Source organism: Balaenoptera musculus, chromosome 15, assembly GCF_009873245.2.
Source record: "Balaenoptera musculus isolate JJ_BM4_2016_0621 chromosome 15, mBalMus1.pri.v3, whole genome shotgun sequence".
NCBI lineage: Eukaryota > Metazoa > Chordata > Mammalia > Artiodactyla > Balaenopteridae > Balaenoptera > Balaenoptera musculus.
Genome location: NC_045799.1, coordinates 70496009 through 70512274, shown reverse-complemented (window position 1 = coordinate 70512274; position 16266 = coordinate 70496009). Strand labels below are relative to the sequence as shown.

The 16266-nt window shown below is 52.4% G+C and overlaps 1 protein-coding gene across 10 annotated transcripts in view; it reads right to left on the bottom strand.

The window, feature by feature from the left end:
- Nucleotides 1-1083: 1083 nt before the first annotated feature.
- Nucleotides 1084-16266, bottom strand: part of IL4R (interleukin 4 receptor) — a 39096-nt gene continuing 23913 nt past the window's right edge. For 7 of the 10 annotated variants that reach the window (XM_036827246.1, XM_036827253.1, XM_036827251.1 and 4 more), the window contains 5 exons: nt 12865-13021; nt 9590-9689; nt 7684-7762; nt 6210-6259; nt 3130-4693 (listed from right to left, as the gene is read on the bottom strand). In XM_036827246.1, the coding sequence (XP_036683141.1) occupies nt 3130-4693; nt 6210-6259; nt 7684-7762; nt 9590-9689; nt 12865-13021 (1950 nt within the window). Of the gene's footprint in view, nt 4694-6209; nt 6260-7683; nt 7763-9589; nt 9690-12864; nt 13022-16266 lie in introns of all 10 variants that reach the window. The other 3 variants (XM_036827250.1, XM_036827255.1, XM_036827252.1) reach the window with 2 other exon arrangements.

Here is a 16266-nt window from a genome sequence, read left to right as displayed (position 1 = left end):
TTACTGGGAACTCGCCAAACTCCTCGTGCCTCAGGGCCTTTGCCCTTGCTCTGTCCTCTGCCTGGAATGCTCTTCCTCCAGTCCATCCTGGTTCTTCTAGTCACTGAAGGCTCAGCTCAAATGTCACCTCCTTAAAGACCTCTCCACTAAACCCCCCATCTCAGACTCCTATTTTTTCCTTTTGTCTTTTACATTTCTGTCTCCCCCACTGAACTGTAAGATCCAAGAGGGAAGGGACTTTGTGTCGCTCACAGTTTCCTCACATCTAGCACAGTGGTTGGCCCATAGTAGGTTCTCAGTACACATCGGTGGGATGTGTGGCTTTCCTGCTCTCTCTGCTTCCTCCTTCCCTGTGTTAAGATGCAGAAGGAGGTTGAGGAAGCCAGAACGGTGACCTCTCTCCAGCTTCCCTGAACCTGGGAGGGTGGGTTGAAATCCGGATAAGAGATGGGAGGTGTCTCTGCCTAGTTCTCCATTCTAGTTTCCCAAAGCCCAACGGATTCTGTAGTATGAGCCTCAGCTGACAAGTTGGGTGTCTTCCTCCTAAGATCCTGGGGATAGAATAAGTCAGTCTCAATTCTGTTGGACTTGCAATCCAACCAGCTCTCCAGCACTCACCCAAATATATTTTCTCTGTTGGCTGCTTAGTTTTTTTAGTTTTTATTTTATTTTTGGCCACCCCGCGAGGCTTGAGGGATCTTAGTTCCCCAACCAGGTATTGAACCTGGGCCACGGCAGTGAAAGCACCCAGTCCTATCCACTGGACACCAGGGAATTCCCTGGCTGCTTAGTTTTAAAATTTGATTTTCTGAGATGACCCGCAGGCTAATCAGAGCTGACAATCGAGTCGGTGCCATGCTGTACATGAGATGGCACACCGTGGTGGCTGGGAACTCTGCAATCAGACCTGGATTCAAATCCTGGCTCCCGGACTTCCCAGTTGTGTGGCCCTAAGCTAAACCTCAACCTCTCTGGGCCTGCTCCCTTATCTGTAAAACTGGGATAATAACCTGCTCGCTAGAGCTGTGACACAGTGTATGACACCAAACAAATTGCTTGGTCCTAACTAATTATTTTTATTTCAAATTATTATATTTTATTACAAAGAGCTCTTGAAGACAAAAGGTCCAGAGGGCTAGTTCAGGTTCTGCCACAGTTCAGGTTCTGCCACTGTGTGACGTTGGGCAAGTCCCTTTTCCTCTCTAGAGCAGTTTCCCTGATCTGCAAACCGTGGGTGTGGGGTGGTGACTCAGGCAGCTAAAGGGATAGACTTGGGCTCAGCACCAAGGAGGCAGTTCTCACAAACATCAGGCTGCATGTGAAGTAGTGAGCTCCCCATCACCTCTGTAATGTATTACATAGAATGCCAGAGCAGGAAGGAACCTCAAACAGCCGAGCCCTTCATTCTGCAAGCGTGGCAGTCAGGGCGGCTACTCAGACACAGTGATTGCAGACAAAGGAGCGTAAGATCCCCTGCCTGCCTGTCTGAGGCCCACTCCATACACCCACCGCCCAGATGTCAAGCACGGATCACCTACAGAGAGCCTGAGCAATGGCTCAGCTACGGGTCTGCCACTAGCTGTGTGACCTTGGCAAAGTAGCAGCTGCCATCACAGCCCTGTCCACATCTTCACGTGCCCAAAGCTGCTCAAACACGGCTCCCCCCCCCCCCCCCGCAACTCTCAATCTGAGGAATTTTTCCTGGAGCAGCTGGAAGTGCTGGGGAGTTGCCCCTGGCAGCAGCCCTCCACCAATGACAGATGGGAGTTGGTGGACAAACAGCCCGCTCCCCACCTCTAGGCATGCGCTGTGCCTGGCCTGCCCAAGCTCCCCGGCGGGGTGAAGCATCTGTTGCCCGTGCTGGCACTCTGTGTGATAACACCTTTTATTGCCTCCTGCCCTTCCCTGCCTCCTTTCCCCACTCTCCAAGCAGGGCTTCCTGGGATCGCCACCTATCTCAACAAACTGCAATTGAATCCTGGTCTCAGGGAAACCCAAGCAGACAGGAAGTTACTTAACCTCTTGAGTTGGTCTCAGTACCTCTGGATGGGAGGATTGTATGAGTTAATAGAGATAAAGCACTCGAAACAGTGCCTGGCAGTATGTTTGTTTAATAAATGGGGTGGGGAGGGTGGGGAAGGAGGTAAAGAACCTTTATTTATACAAAACTCCATCCCCTCCCATTCTACCCTCCTCAGCAAACACAAACACCAGGTGATGAAACAATTTTTGAGATACACACAAAGAAGCATTACTCAACCTGAGGTCGGGCCGAGGTGCAGGCGATATGCCTGGTGTCGGCATCTCGGACGCCCAGCTCGCTGGATCAGGAGACCTGAGCCACTCCCTCTGAACCACCGATGCCGGCAACGGCATGCATGGGGGTACACACCGGCCCCAAGGTCACCAGGCATGCTTGTTCTGGGGATCCAGTGCTTAACAGGAACCCCCACCCTTACAGCTGTGTGGGAAGCTGGCAGCAAGCTGTCACTGCTCGGTAATCACAATTTTTCGTGTCCTCGTTAACCCCACTTGACTAAGCGCCCCTCCGCAGCTCAGACTCTGCTGCCAGTGTCAACCTCTGTTAAATGAACAGGCGTCTCTGGGCAAACGACCACCCTTTCTGGACCTCAGTTTCCCAAGGCCTCCCAAGTCATTCTCCCATTGGCTTGGTTAGCTTCTAGGCTCAGCCTCCAGTCCAGTGAGATGGTGGCAGCTGACCCCAGGCCTGGGCAAGACATGGGTAACAGAGCAGCTCGGTGGACAAAACACGCCTTGAGCGTGACAGGGATAGTCCACTGGGGCAGCTGTGGACCCATGAAATGACCGACAGCTCATTCACAAGCCAAGGTGCCCGGGAACCTCCTGATCCCTGCAGGTGCCTGCTGTGGGTACAGCTGCCTGGCACCCTCCACTCCCATGGGACGTGGCGAGCCCGGGCCAACGTTGGGAGCCGGGGGCGTCCGGCCTCCGTAACCCCAGTGTTGGACGATTTCACAACTTCACACCAGGGTTCTCTGAGTCTTTCGGAACACTGCCAGCCTGGCTGCCTTCTGGAGGGAGGCGCTTCGCAGTCACGGGTAAGGCCCAGTCCTCACCTGCAGACTTCAGCAAGAAGCAGGCACGCACCTAGGAAGCGTCCGTGCACGTGGGCCCTGGGGAGAGCATGGCCACCACCGTGGAGGTCTGGCTTGAGCTCTGAGCATTGTTGGGGGCAGTTTGGAAGAACAGGGGGGACTTACCCTCCTCTGAGACACCCAAGGGTGCTAGGGAGGCCGGGGAGAGGCTGGCCTCCAGTGGAGCCCCACCCAGCTGGGCGTCCAGGGCCCTCAGGGGGCTCACCGGGGGTGAGGACCCATCCCCACGGCAGCAGCCACAGCAGGGGCTGGCCTCGACGTGGGCCTTGCCACGTTCCTCCTGGCCGTGGCATTGCTTCAGGTGGCCACACAGGTGGCAGGTGAGGGCTGAGTACACAATGCCATTGCCCAGGTCATCCTCGAGGGGGTCTGTGGCCGGCTCCGGGGACAGCGGGGGCTTCTGGCTATCTTCTCCCTTGACCACTGGCTCCAAACCAGGGCACTCTGGGGTGCTGCCTGGGAGGAGTGAGTCGTGAGGGCTGTGAGGGGGCTCCACGTCCAGTCCAAAGGTGAACAGGGGGACGGGGACTGGGGCAGGGGCTCCGGGGCAGCCAGGAGTGAGGCTCTGGAAGGGCTTGTAGCCCCCCTCCCCACTGCTGGGCTCAACCCCAGAGGTCCCCGGGCAGCTAGCGCTGCCAGCAAGCAAGCTGGAGAAGGCCTTGTAGCCAGCCTCTCCACAAGGGCCAAAGCCCTCCAGCCCGCTGTCCTGGGCACCGCCCTGCTTCACCGCCTGCACAAACTCCCGGTAGCCACTGCTGGGGGCCGAGGCAGGGCCCGGGGCCGCCCTGCACTGGAGGACGCTCTGGCGCAGGATCTGCTCCCACGTTTCTGGCTCAGGCTGGAGTGCGGCGGGCGGTGCAGATTGCTGGGGGGCGGCGGGGATGCCGGGGTCCACTTCCCCCAGGTGTTCGGCCAGCTGTGGGTCTGAGTCAAGCTCTCCAGGGCCTGAGGACTGGCTCAGGAAGGTGCTGAAGCTGCGGCAAGTGGGGTAGTCTGCGATGACGCCGGGCATCTCTGGGAAAGCCAGCCTGGCTGGGCTCTGGGTCGGAGGACTTGACTCTGGGTTCAAAGGCTCCTTGTCCTCAGACGATGTCTCCTGGGGCCCCACACTTGGGAACGTGGCCCAGGGCCTCTGAGCACTTGGATTTTCTAAAGGTGGAAGAAGGCAGGACTCCTCCAAGCCCTGTGGGCTAAAGCCCCCATCCTCACCCCCGAGTAGGTCTAGGAACAGGCTCTCTGTCAGCCGGGCTGCGATGCCCTCCCTGCCCTCCTGGAAGCTGCCCCCGCTGCTGTCAGGTGATGGGCAGAAGCTCCCTTTATCTTCCTCCACTTCCTCTTCTTCATTCTCCACTGGGGCCTCAAACAGCTCCACGCACCGAACCAAGCTGATGCTCTCTGGCCAGAGGATTGTCTTGTTGACCTCCATGGGGTGCCATGCTACTTTTCCAGGACACTGGAAAGGCTCATTTCTAGCAGGCTTGGAGGAATCTTCATCCCTTTCCATGCCATGCTCCAGTAAACAGGGCAGAAGCTTGGCAAGACAAGTCTTCCAGTGTCTACAAAAGCAAAGTTTGATCAGGGTTCAGTTTCTCCACTTGAAAAAACTCCTATTCATCCTTCAAAGCCCAGCTCAAAATCACCCTGGACTGATGTTGAGACAGGCTGGGACCCAGGACCCTTTGCTGTAGTGCTACAATGCTTGCACCTGGACAAACCTCACCTCCAGCAACAAAATACAAAGAAACTATATGGGACTAAAAATAACTGCCTGCAAGCACAGTTGGGGCAAATTATGTACAAAAGATACAGAAAGACCAAAAAATGCAACTGCCACTTCTGAAGAGCCAGGAGCAAAACCAGGGTGTAAGGAGCAAAACCAGGGTACTGCGCATGCTCCCTGCACTCAACACCACCAGAGGGGTGGGCAGACCACCTAAGCCACCCCTCCAGCCCAATCCCTGGACATACCCATACCCTCACTCCACATAAGGAACCTGCTCGCCCCCCTCGGGGAGCGGGCAAGAGAACCTGCTACGTGTTCTCCAACACCCCCCAGCCCCTCACCCACGCCACCCCGCCCCATTGCAGCAGGGGCCCCAGTAAAGCCTTGCCTGAATTTCTTGTCTGGCGTCTAGTCAATTTCTCTTGACTAGGGAAGGCCGAGAACCCTGGTGGGTATCAATGTCTATCTGTTGCAAACACACTTCCAGACTTTATAATCAATAATCTATCAGTCTACCCTCACTACTAGATTGGGAACTCCTTGAAGGCAGGGCCTGTGTCTTACTTTGGGATTTCTGGAGCCTGGCATATAATACAAACTCAATCTATTGAATAAGGAGAAGTCTTTGTCAGGGATGATGGTATTTAAAATACCTATCAGGGGTAGGATAGGTAGGGTGGGAGGGAGGCACAAGAGGGAGCGGATAGGGGGATATATATGTATACATATAGCTGATTCACTTTGTTATACAGCAGAAACTGATACAACGTTGTAAAGCAATTATATTCCAATAAAGACGTTAAAAAATAAATAAAAATAAAATACCTATCAACACCATAGCATAAGTAAGGGCCAATTAGAATGGCTGGGGAGTCCTAGGGCTGGGGCAGCATCCTGGAGTCCCCTGCTGTGCTAGGTATAAACCCTTCAGTTACTGGATTGTGGGTAGGTTCAGGGGGCCCTGAGAGAGGGGCTAAGGAGGCCAGGAAGATGGTGGCATACTCAAGGGTCCAGGATAGTGGTATCTGCCCACCAGTATGCCACTATGTCAACATTTTAACAAGTGGTACAGCTACCCTGCTTGTTACCCCCATCAGGCTTGCTCAGGACAGACTGGGCATCCCAAGGGGGTTCAGTATGTACCTGACCCCCAGTGAAACTCAGAGGGCTCAGCCAGCAGCTGACCTACGCAGACCACCCCGTCCCCCTGCCATCCCTTGAAGTACAGTGTCACAGGACAAGTGCTGAACACAAAGGAAGATAAGGCAGACTCTCAAGATGGGGCCCACCACCCCAATTCCATCCTCTTCCAAATCCACATAGGCTATGACCCAAGTTCATATACATACGGGCACTTGGCTGGTTCCTGGCCTTGGGACCGCTTCCCCCACAGTGACACCTAAAACATAGAGACAGCCAGTGACACAGAGCGGAGAGGCCTGCCGGCCCAGCCTAGCGTCCAGCAATGCTCAGCACGTGTTTGCCGTGAGAAGACTTTGAGTCTTGACATCACACAGGTCTGAGGTCTGATCAGGTCACTTCCCCTCTCTGAGCCTCAGTTTTCTGAGAATTAAGGAGGCTGCACTATTAAGTTGCTGTGGCTGATGGCAAAAATGGCCACAGTCTCTGAAGCTCCTCCCATCCCTGAATCTGGCCTGGCTGTGTGACTGACTTGCTTTGACCAATAGAATGTGGTAGAAGTGATACTGCGCCAACTGGGTCAGCCTGCTGAAGGATGACAGACACATACATGGCTCAGTAACCTCCATGGCCCCAGATGTGTCAGCCACCTGCCAGACCTGTGAGTGAGGCCACTGGTACAGGCCCAGCCAAACCCAGGATCCTTCCACCCCCACTGCTGAGCAGAGCCCAACTACAGACTTGCAGAAGCAAGAGCTACATAAGTGGCTATTGTTTTAACTTGCTAAATTTTGGGATGATTTGTTACACAGCAAAATCTAACTGATACATAAACGACACTATGTGCAGGATGCTGTAATATACACTTCATGTGGATTGTCTCAGTGAATTCCAACACCAGCCCTGTTATAACCACTGCTATAACCCACACAAGGAAACTGAGGCTCAGAGAAGTTAAGCAACTTGTTAAGTCTAACCTGCAGGTAAGTGGCAGAGCCAGGGTTCAAAGCCAGTACCACTGGACTCCAGAGCCTGCTACAGGGTCCCTGGAGAATTGAGGACACTCAGACCTTCTGTTCTAGACGGGGCCTGTATCCCCCCTCCCCCTGTCCTAGAGAACCCTGATGGCACTAAGGCAAACCCCACCTGGCCATCGCACTGGGGAAGCTGACCCCACCCGTAGCTCAGGGGTGGCCACCTGGTTGGTCTCAAGTATTCCCACTCCTTACAAGCGAGTGGTTTAGGAAAGAGGCTGTGATGTAATTCAAGCCAATGAGAATGGAGAGATTTGCTAGTGCTTTGGGGGGGCAGTTTCCTGCTCCTAAGAGGAATATACAGAAAGCCTGTCCCCTTCTCCCTCTCCTTTTGGCCTCCTGCTCTGGTACAGGTACCTTGCCAAGAGATGACATGCCGATGACCTCAGGGATCCTCTCCTCCCAAGGGAGGGAAAAAGAACCAACCCCAGAGGAACCCCTGTCCCCCACTCAGGCTGAAAGAACAGTCATGGAAGCCAAAGGGAAGGGAGTGAAAGCCTCTAGCTGCTGACTCAACCTACCCTGAAACCTTCCTGACTTCCCATGTGCAACCCCAAAAGCCAAGCAATATCCTGAACATCCCAGACGCCTTGAGTTGTATTTCCCGATACACGCAGCGCACAGCATCCTTCCCAGCCCCCTCTCCTACCTGAGAATCCTGGATGACAACAGCCACGAGGGGGCTGTGGGCTGGGTTGGGAATTTGGTCCCACCATTCTTTCTTAATCCTGAAAAAGAAAAGGACAAGATGTTGGTCCCTCTATCACTAACAGGTTGACGTTCCTCCCATAAAAATTATCATAGTCACCAAGACTTATCAGGGGTCAGAGATCATGTCGATAGGTTTTCTGGCTGTCTCACCTTCACTCCGTGAAACAGGTTCTACTGCTAACCCCACTCTACCGATGAGGAGACTGAGGCCCAGGGAGGTGAAGTGACAGCCGGTGGGCAGAACAGCTGGGTTTGGGCTCCAGCATCCTGTTACCCAGAGTGGAGTTCCTAATGTGGCCGCCTCTGTCCCAGAGGGAACAAGTTCCAGGGAATCAGGAGACACTCAAGCTGCAGAGAGAGAATGCTGGGTTTCCCCTTCAACAACCTTTACTCTGGAGCAGCTGAGGATAAGGTGCTGGGGAGAGGCCTGGGATGGCCTGAGAGGCTGAGGGGTTCCTTCTCCCTTCCTGGGTCAGCCTGGAGCCACGGAGCATCAGTGCTGGGAGGGAAGGTCCTCAGACACCTCCTGGATTAGCCTCCACCCACTCCACTCAGTCAGTTAACACACATTTATTGAGTACCTACTATGTACCACTCACTGTGCCAGGCCTCGGGGACACACAGTGAACAAGACAGGCAAAAACCCTGCAGAAATGATTATGTGACATCATTCATTCCTGGCGATAAGTGCCAGGAATAAAAATAAAGAAGATAAGGGACTAGAGAGGAATAGTGTGATCCAGGAAGGCCTCCCTGAGGAGGTGACTTCTGAGAGGCAACTGTAGGTGGAGGAGGAGTCGGTCTCGGTGATGCCTGGAAAGCCCTTTTTCCAGGCAGAGAGCACAGCGAGTGCAAAGGCTCCAAGGGAAGATCTTGCTTGGGGCGTTCAAAGAACAGCAAGGAGGTTGGAGCACTGGAACACAGTGAGTAGGGGTGGGGAAGACAGACGATGGGGAAACTGAGGCTCAGAGAAGGGGAAAGACCAGCCCAGGGGGGCTCAGAGGCATCAGCAACAGACGTGGAGAGGGGACCTTGCATTCCCTGCACACCTACTGTGTGCCCAGAAGAGTGCAGACACTTGCTCACATCAATCCTCAACCATCGCCATCCTTAAGTGGTCAACTCGGGCCCGCTCATCCCATTTAAGAGATGGGAGGACTGAGGCCCTGAGACTCCATGATTCCAAGGGCTCAAGCTCACTGGAAACAAGGCTCCTTCTGCCCCCCTACATCGAGTGATCGGGGAGTCCCTTAGGACTCTTAGGACTGATGAAATAGGGACCCAAGGCTGAACAGAGGTTCAGAAACTTGGTCACACAGCTACCAAGCACCAAGGCCAGGATCTGAACCCAGGTCTCCTGACTCTGCAGGGCAATCATCTAGAATTCCTCTGTCTATTGCCACGTGCCTTCAAGTGTCTGGGCCATACCCTGGGCGTGACCCATCTCGCTTCTGCCAAAGGAAGGCCCTGCCCCCAGCTCCTGCCCTGGCCAGCTCCTTTCCCCTAGTCAGGTCTCAGCTCAAACATCACCTCGTCAGAGGGGCCCGCACTGGCCTCCCCATCCAAAACAGCCCCTGGAGCATTTCACCCCCTTGCCCTGGCATATTTCCTTCAGCGCAAGGATCACTATGGAAAACAGCCATGGTTACTTGGTGGCCTGGCATCTTGTGCCTCCCCAAGGACACAGGGTCCCTGTCGGTCTCAGTGCCTCGCACACAGTAGCTGCTCAGTAAATATCTATCGTTGAATGAAAGGGCTGCAAGCTGACAGATGAGGGGAAATTCCCACCCACTCCACACCACAGGGGGCTGGCCTGGCGGCCTCCTGCACAGCTCAGGACTCACTTGATGATGCTGACATAGCAGGACAGGCAGACAGCCAGGATGACGACGCAGGAGATGCTGACGCCCAGTGGGAGGCGCTGCTCCAAGGTCGCCTCGTAGTCTGGAAGTGGAGGGAAGCCGTGAGCTTGCATCGCGCTGCGTTCAGCCTGGTCTCCATTTCCCAGGGCGGGAGACCGAGGCCTCGTGAAAGCATCCTCCAAGACTCTGCGTGAGCTGGCTTCTGCATCCCCTCCTACTCCCCTCTCCTGCACATTGAGCCCTCGCCACATCGGCCTCCTTGCTGTCCTCTGTTCCTCCAAAGCTCGGGGCCACCTCAGGATCTTGAACTTGCTGCTTTCTCTCTTTTGAAGCAGTGAGGTCAAGGGCAGAGGCTCTGGAGCCGGACGGCCCCAGTTCGAAGCCTGACTCTGTCATATACTAGCTGGCGACCCAGGACAAGCCCCTCACTCACTCTGTACCTCGGTTTCCTCTCTGTGCAATGGGGTTAATAACTACTTAACTCATAGGGTTGTTGTGAGGATTGTACGATTTAATATACACTTGAAGCAGTGCCCGCACATCCATTCACACAGCTGGCCCCCTCTCCTTGCTCACTGTCAGGTTCCAAAAGTTCTCCCTCACACCCTCTCTACTGTTGCCTCCTCCCATCCTTTTCCCCTGCTTTATTTCCTTCCCAGAATTATTGTCCTCGGGATCTAGATCTCATTTATATTTTTGTTTACTTGTTTATTTTCTGTCTCCCCCTCTAGAATGTCAGTTCCACAAGAACAGGGATTTTTGCCTATTTTGTTCACCACTGGGCCAGCACGTAGTAGGAGCTCAAGAAATATCTGTGGAAATAATGAGTGTCCAGCACATGGTATCTGTCCCATACAAGTTATTTCCCTTCCCTTCTCCAGGTTAAAGGAAGAATCAAATCAATTAAAAAAATTTTTCCCAAGCACTTACTGTGTGCCTGGCACCATGCTGGGCAATGGAGATATAGACACAGAGCGGATACTACCCATAGAGCTCACAGCCCGGAGTGGGAGACAGGTGGTCAAGAGGTATCCATGGAACAGGATGAGCGATGCTGAGAGGGGCGTGTGGTGGGTTGGGTTGGGGTACCTGCCGATCACCACTGTGCCCAGCATTTCGAAGAATCCTTCCTTCATTGAATGTTCACAACAGCCCTTCCTTCTCCCCATTGTACGGATGATGCCCGAGGCAGCCTCCACCACGCAACAGCTATCTCTCCTTCTTCTTTGCTAGGCTGCAAGGTGCCCACCCTGAGGTTTGAGCCAATCATGGGTCAAAACTAGTCCCCTTTCCAGATATTTGAGTTCCCAGCCTCCCTTGCCGTTGGGAGAGGCCACGTGACAGTCCTGAACAATGAAAGGCAAGGGAAAGTCCACCAGGACTGGAAAGGTTTTTGTTTCATGATAAAAGATGCACGGGATGCACTCCTTGTGGCAGCTTTCCATTTCCTTTGGGTCTTGGGCATGAGGGTGTGTGCAGCAGACAACTTGGGGCCATGAGGTGACAAGGGTAAGGATAAAATGCTACCATGCTAGGGATGGCAGAGGGAAAGAAGACAAGACTCTGGGGTGACATAACTGAGCGGCTGTATGAACCAGGAAGGTCCACTGGCAAGACTTCATTTTAAGGGAATTCCCTGGCAGCGGTCCAGTGATTAGGACTCTGCACTTCCACTGCAGGGGGCATGGGTTCGATCCCTGGTGGGGGAATTAAGATCCCACATGCTGTGCGGCCAAAAAAAAAAAAAAGACTTCATTTTATGTAAGATAATTCAATATTCTTTTGCAAAAGTGTGATAAAGTCGCAAAGAGTTGTTTGGAGGACGCAGCTACCAGGTGAGGGACTACATTTCCCAGAATCCCTTACAGCTATGTGTGGCCATGTGACCAGCTCCACCAATAGAGCTTGAGAGGAAGGGATGTGTGTCACTTCTGGGCTAATAAGGCTTTTAAGAAGCAGGTGTGGTCTCCCCGCTCTCATTCCCTTTCGGCTGGCTGGATGCAGATGATGGCAGGTCCATAGAGCAGGGATTCTTAACTTGGGGTCCACAGACCTCCAACATGGTTGCTGTTAGGATTTAGGGGTCTGGGAACTTGGATGGGAAAGAAATGATATCTTTATTTTCACTAACTTCTGAAACCTGGCATTTCCCCCCATTAGGAATAGAGGGAGCAAACCACAGTAATAGCAGCATCAGTCACTTAGCCCCCATCAGAAGTCACAGCTATTCTCAAATCACCTGACAGCTGCAGTAGCAGGAAATACCATTTATGCTCATCTACTGTGAAATTACAGTATTTATGAGAACTACCATTAGATCCTGCTTTTAATGTGTTATTAAAGAAGCATATATTCCTAGATAACAAATATATTCTAAAATCTTTTTATAATCGCATTTCAATAAAATTAGGTTTCCCTTGAAGGCCTATGTATTTTATTTTATACGTTTAAAAATATTATTCTGGCTCATGGTTGCCAAGGGGGGAAGGTGGGGAGGAGGGATGAATTGGGAGTTTGGGACTGGCATATACACACTACTATATATAAAATAGATAATCAACAAGGACCTACTGTACAGCACAGGGAACTCTACTCAATACTCTGTAATAACCTACATGGGAAAAGAATCCGAAAAAGAATAGATACATGAATATGTATAACTAAATCACTCTGCTGGACACCTGAAACTAACACAACGTTGTGAATCAACTATACTCTAAAATAAAATTAAAAATTAAAAAAAATAAAGATAAAAATATTATTCTGAGATGAGGTCCACAGGCTTCACCAGACTGCCAAAAGGGTCCATGATACAGAAAGGCTGAGAATCTCTGTCCTAGAGAATGATGGAGCCACAGGGAGGAAAACCACCCACCAATCAGCAAAGTTCATGTTGAACTGTTATGTGAGCAAGAAATATATTTCTACAGTGTTAAGCCACAGAACTTGTGGGTTTGTTACTGTAACTTACCCTACCCTGACCAGTACACCACATCAGTTGGTAATTCTGTCACTGCAGTTAGAGCATCCTGTGATATGGAAACCAGATGTTTGGCTGGGGGAAGTCTCTGGCCACAGAATGAAAGTGGGGAACAGAGACGCTAACTGCTGGGAATTCCCTGGTGGCCTAGTGGTTAGGATTCCGGGCTTTCACTGCCATGGCGCAGGTTCAATCCCTGGTTCCCGGTTCGGGGAACTGAGCTCCTGCAAGCCACACGGCGCGGCTGACTGCTCAGGACTCCCAGCAGGATACTCACAGTTAAGCCACTTGACACTGGGGCTCCACTCACTCCAGGTGCTGTTGTAGCTCTGAGCCCAGGCCTTCACCTGTGCGCTGTAGGAAGCTCCAGACTTTAGGGTGCTGGCTGCGAAGCGGAGGGTGGGCCCCATGTAGGTCACGTTATAGATTCTGAACTGGTAGAGGAAAGGGAGCCATTAGTGCACCAACTCTGGGGGAGGGGAGTACCAGCTCCCACCCGGGCTGCTGTCCTTAGCTGACCCCACAAAGTTTAAGAGCCACCAGCCTGGGTATTTGGTTATTCCTCCAATTTCAGGCCCTTGTTTGTCACTTCCACAACTGTGACCAGAATCGAGCAAGATGGGTCAGGGAATCAGCCCTTATCCTGACCCTCACTCCCACCCTGATTAGCCATTTTGACGTTACTGGGGCAAGTCGATGAACCTTTCTGAGTTTTAGTTTCCTCATCTGTAAAATGAAGGTAAGAGTTCCTACTGCCACTTTCTGGCTGTGTGACCTTAGATAAGTGACATAACCTCTCTGGACCTTGATGTCTTCTTCTGCAACATGGCGATAATAAAAGTGCCTACTTCCCAGGGTTGCTGTGAGGATTAAGTGGGTTAACACAGGTAAGCACTTCGGACAGGGCCAGGCATGCGGGGAGCACGAGAGTGATCTTTCTGAGGCACAGACGGGGTCACCGCGTCCCTCTCTCTCCTTCAAGGGCCCTCTAGAGGCTCCACGGTCAAGCCCAAACACAATGGCCCATCATCTCAGTCCCGCCCAACCTAGCCCCAATTGGGAAGGAAGGTCCAAGATCCGTTGTTAAGTGAAAAAGGTAACATGAAGATTAGTATGTGTTGTCTGTTGCCTTTCATGTTAAAAACATAAAGGGAGAAGCCATAGTGATGGTGGCAGACAGACTCATATGGCCCCATGACCTCACCTTGTATCACGCCCTTGTGTAATCCCCTCTCCTTGCCTAAAGGGGCGGGGGGACCTATGACTTGTTCCTAACCAACAGAATACGGTGAAGGTGATGGATACATAGGGAGTACATGGATGTGATTCCATTATGCAAGACCGTAGCTCCAACTTGCTGGGAGACTCTCTCCCCCTTGCTGGCTTTGAAAAGGCCACAAGGGAAGGAACTGAGGGCGGCCTCCCGACAAAGGTCAGCAAGAACCCGATGCTCTCAGTTCAAAGCCCACAAGAAACTGGATGCTGCCAACATCACAGGAGGTTGGAAGCAATCCCCTGGCCAACCCCTGTGTGTGCAGCCTTGTGAGACCCCAAGCAGAGGACCCAGCTAAGCCGTGCCCAGACTCCAGACCCCCAGAAACTCTGGGGCAATAAATATGTGCTGTTTAAAGCAGTTCTGTTTGCAGTAATATTATCATGTAATAATAGAAAATTCATGGTGATGAAGGAACACACACACATTTGCTCGTATAGGCATAAACCCTCTCTAGAAAGACACACACGCCTCCACACCCTCTGCCTGCTCTAGCCTGGCCTTCCCCTCCTGGCAAGAGACGGGAGCAGTGGTCAACCTCTGGGAGAGGTACTGGAGGTTGGGGTTAGGAGAGAAACATATTTCCTTTCTAAGTCCTTTGGTAGCATTTGAATTTTTTACTTCATGTAAATATTACTTTTATTTTTAAGACTTTAAAAAAATAAAAAATGAAGGAAAATTTGGGTTCAGGATGGATTCTGACAGCAAGACAGTGGCCTGAATCCTCTGCCTGGGCTTCTTCCCCTGTGGGGGGGTCCATCCCTTCGCAGCCCCCCCCACCAATCCCCTGCAGCCCCTTCCCAGCTCCTGGCAAACTGCTCCTGCTGGCAGGTTGGAAGCACTTGGGGGAAACGGTCTGGTGTAAAGTGAGCCGAGGGGAGGTTTTGCACAACAAGGATGCAAAGTCCTAACAGCTTGCTGGAGAAACTGGAGGGCAGCTGGAACTTTCCAGGGAAGCTGGGGACAGGGTGGGAGTGGCAGGAGGAGACCAAGGCAGGGAGAGAAGGACACTCTTACTGTCAGTGTTCCTTTCTTTCTAAATCGCAGTAAACAGGAAGCAGCAGCTGGATCTGGTTCACTGAAGGAATCACACACCTTAGAGAGGAGTAGGGAATTGGGAAATGGTTTACTAAGAAACAAAAAAGAAATTGAGCTTCTGAGGAACTACTTGTGGTTGGTGTGTTTTTTAACAAAAAGGCCAGGTGTTCGGGAGACCATTCTGAGAGAAAGATCCGGAAGAAGAGAACAGCACAGGTCCTGCAGTCCAAATCCTGGCTTCAAATCCCAGCTTGGCCATTTCCAGCTGTGGGACACTGGGCGAGTCATTCCACCTCTCCAAACCTCAGTGTCCTGGTCACTAAAATGGATAGACAAACACCTTCCCACCTGCAGGGCTTTCCCAGTCATTGGTGATAATACACGTTGAGCCTGGCACATAGTAAGCACCCGAGACATTATCATGAACATGGCATTCATGGCCCTCAGTAAGCTTGTGGCCTCATTTTCTGCCTTTTCACTGTACACACTCCCACAGCCCCATAATCCTCAGATACACCATGAATTTTCATGCCTCCAAGCCTTGGCTCATGTAGTTCCCTCTGCCTGGCCTACCCTTCCCTAGCTAGAGAACTCCTATACATCCTTCACTGCCCAAGCCAAAATTCTACCTCCATTACAGAACCTTGTCCAGAAATCACCCAGGACAATGGGCATCTCCATCTCCCAAATTCCACAGCGAGTTTCTAATATTTTTAGAATTGATCCCACCAGTCTGAGCCACAGGTGGTGTCTGCAATACTGCAGCAAACACAGCTGGGCACCCACCCAGCATCTACACAATTGGGGTCAGGTACCCAAAGCTCAGGGCAGGTAAACCTCTGTCTCCAGTTCCAGGGTTAATTCTCATTGGTCTAAACCAATCACGGCTATTTCATTCCCTAGCCTGTGACTGGTTAGAGAGGAGCATGTGACTCTCTCTGGCCAATGACTAACGAGGGGAATTCTTCAGGCCCGGTTCTGTCCCTGGGAAGGGAGAGATGGGGGAAGCGTGTCTCAGTAGATTCTGCCCCACCAGCAAGAGAAGCTGGACCTGGAATTCTGAGGCCTGGGGCAGCCCTGAGCACCTACATGACCATTAAGCCATAGCCCAGGCACACCGACCAATTCTGTCTGCTGGCTGGAGTCTGGTGCCGGGTCCTAAACCCAGCTGTGTTTCAGCCAGCCCAGTCTGTGTTTCCTCTTCCCCAGAACCTCCTTTGGGGAGCCACCCCTCCCTCATTTTCAGCCCGTCTGGTTTGGGTGAGGCTGACCTGACCTGCTCCAGAGGTGGGCATGTGACTCGGCCCCGGCCAATGAGAACACTGCACCAGCACCCCGTCGCCTGCCCACAGCCCGCGACAGGTTCAG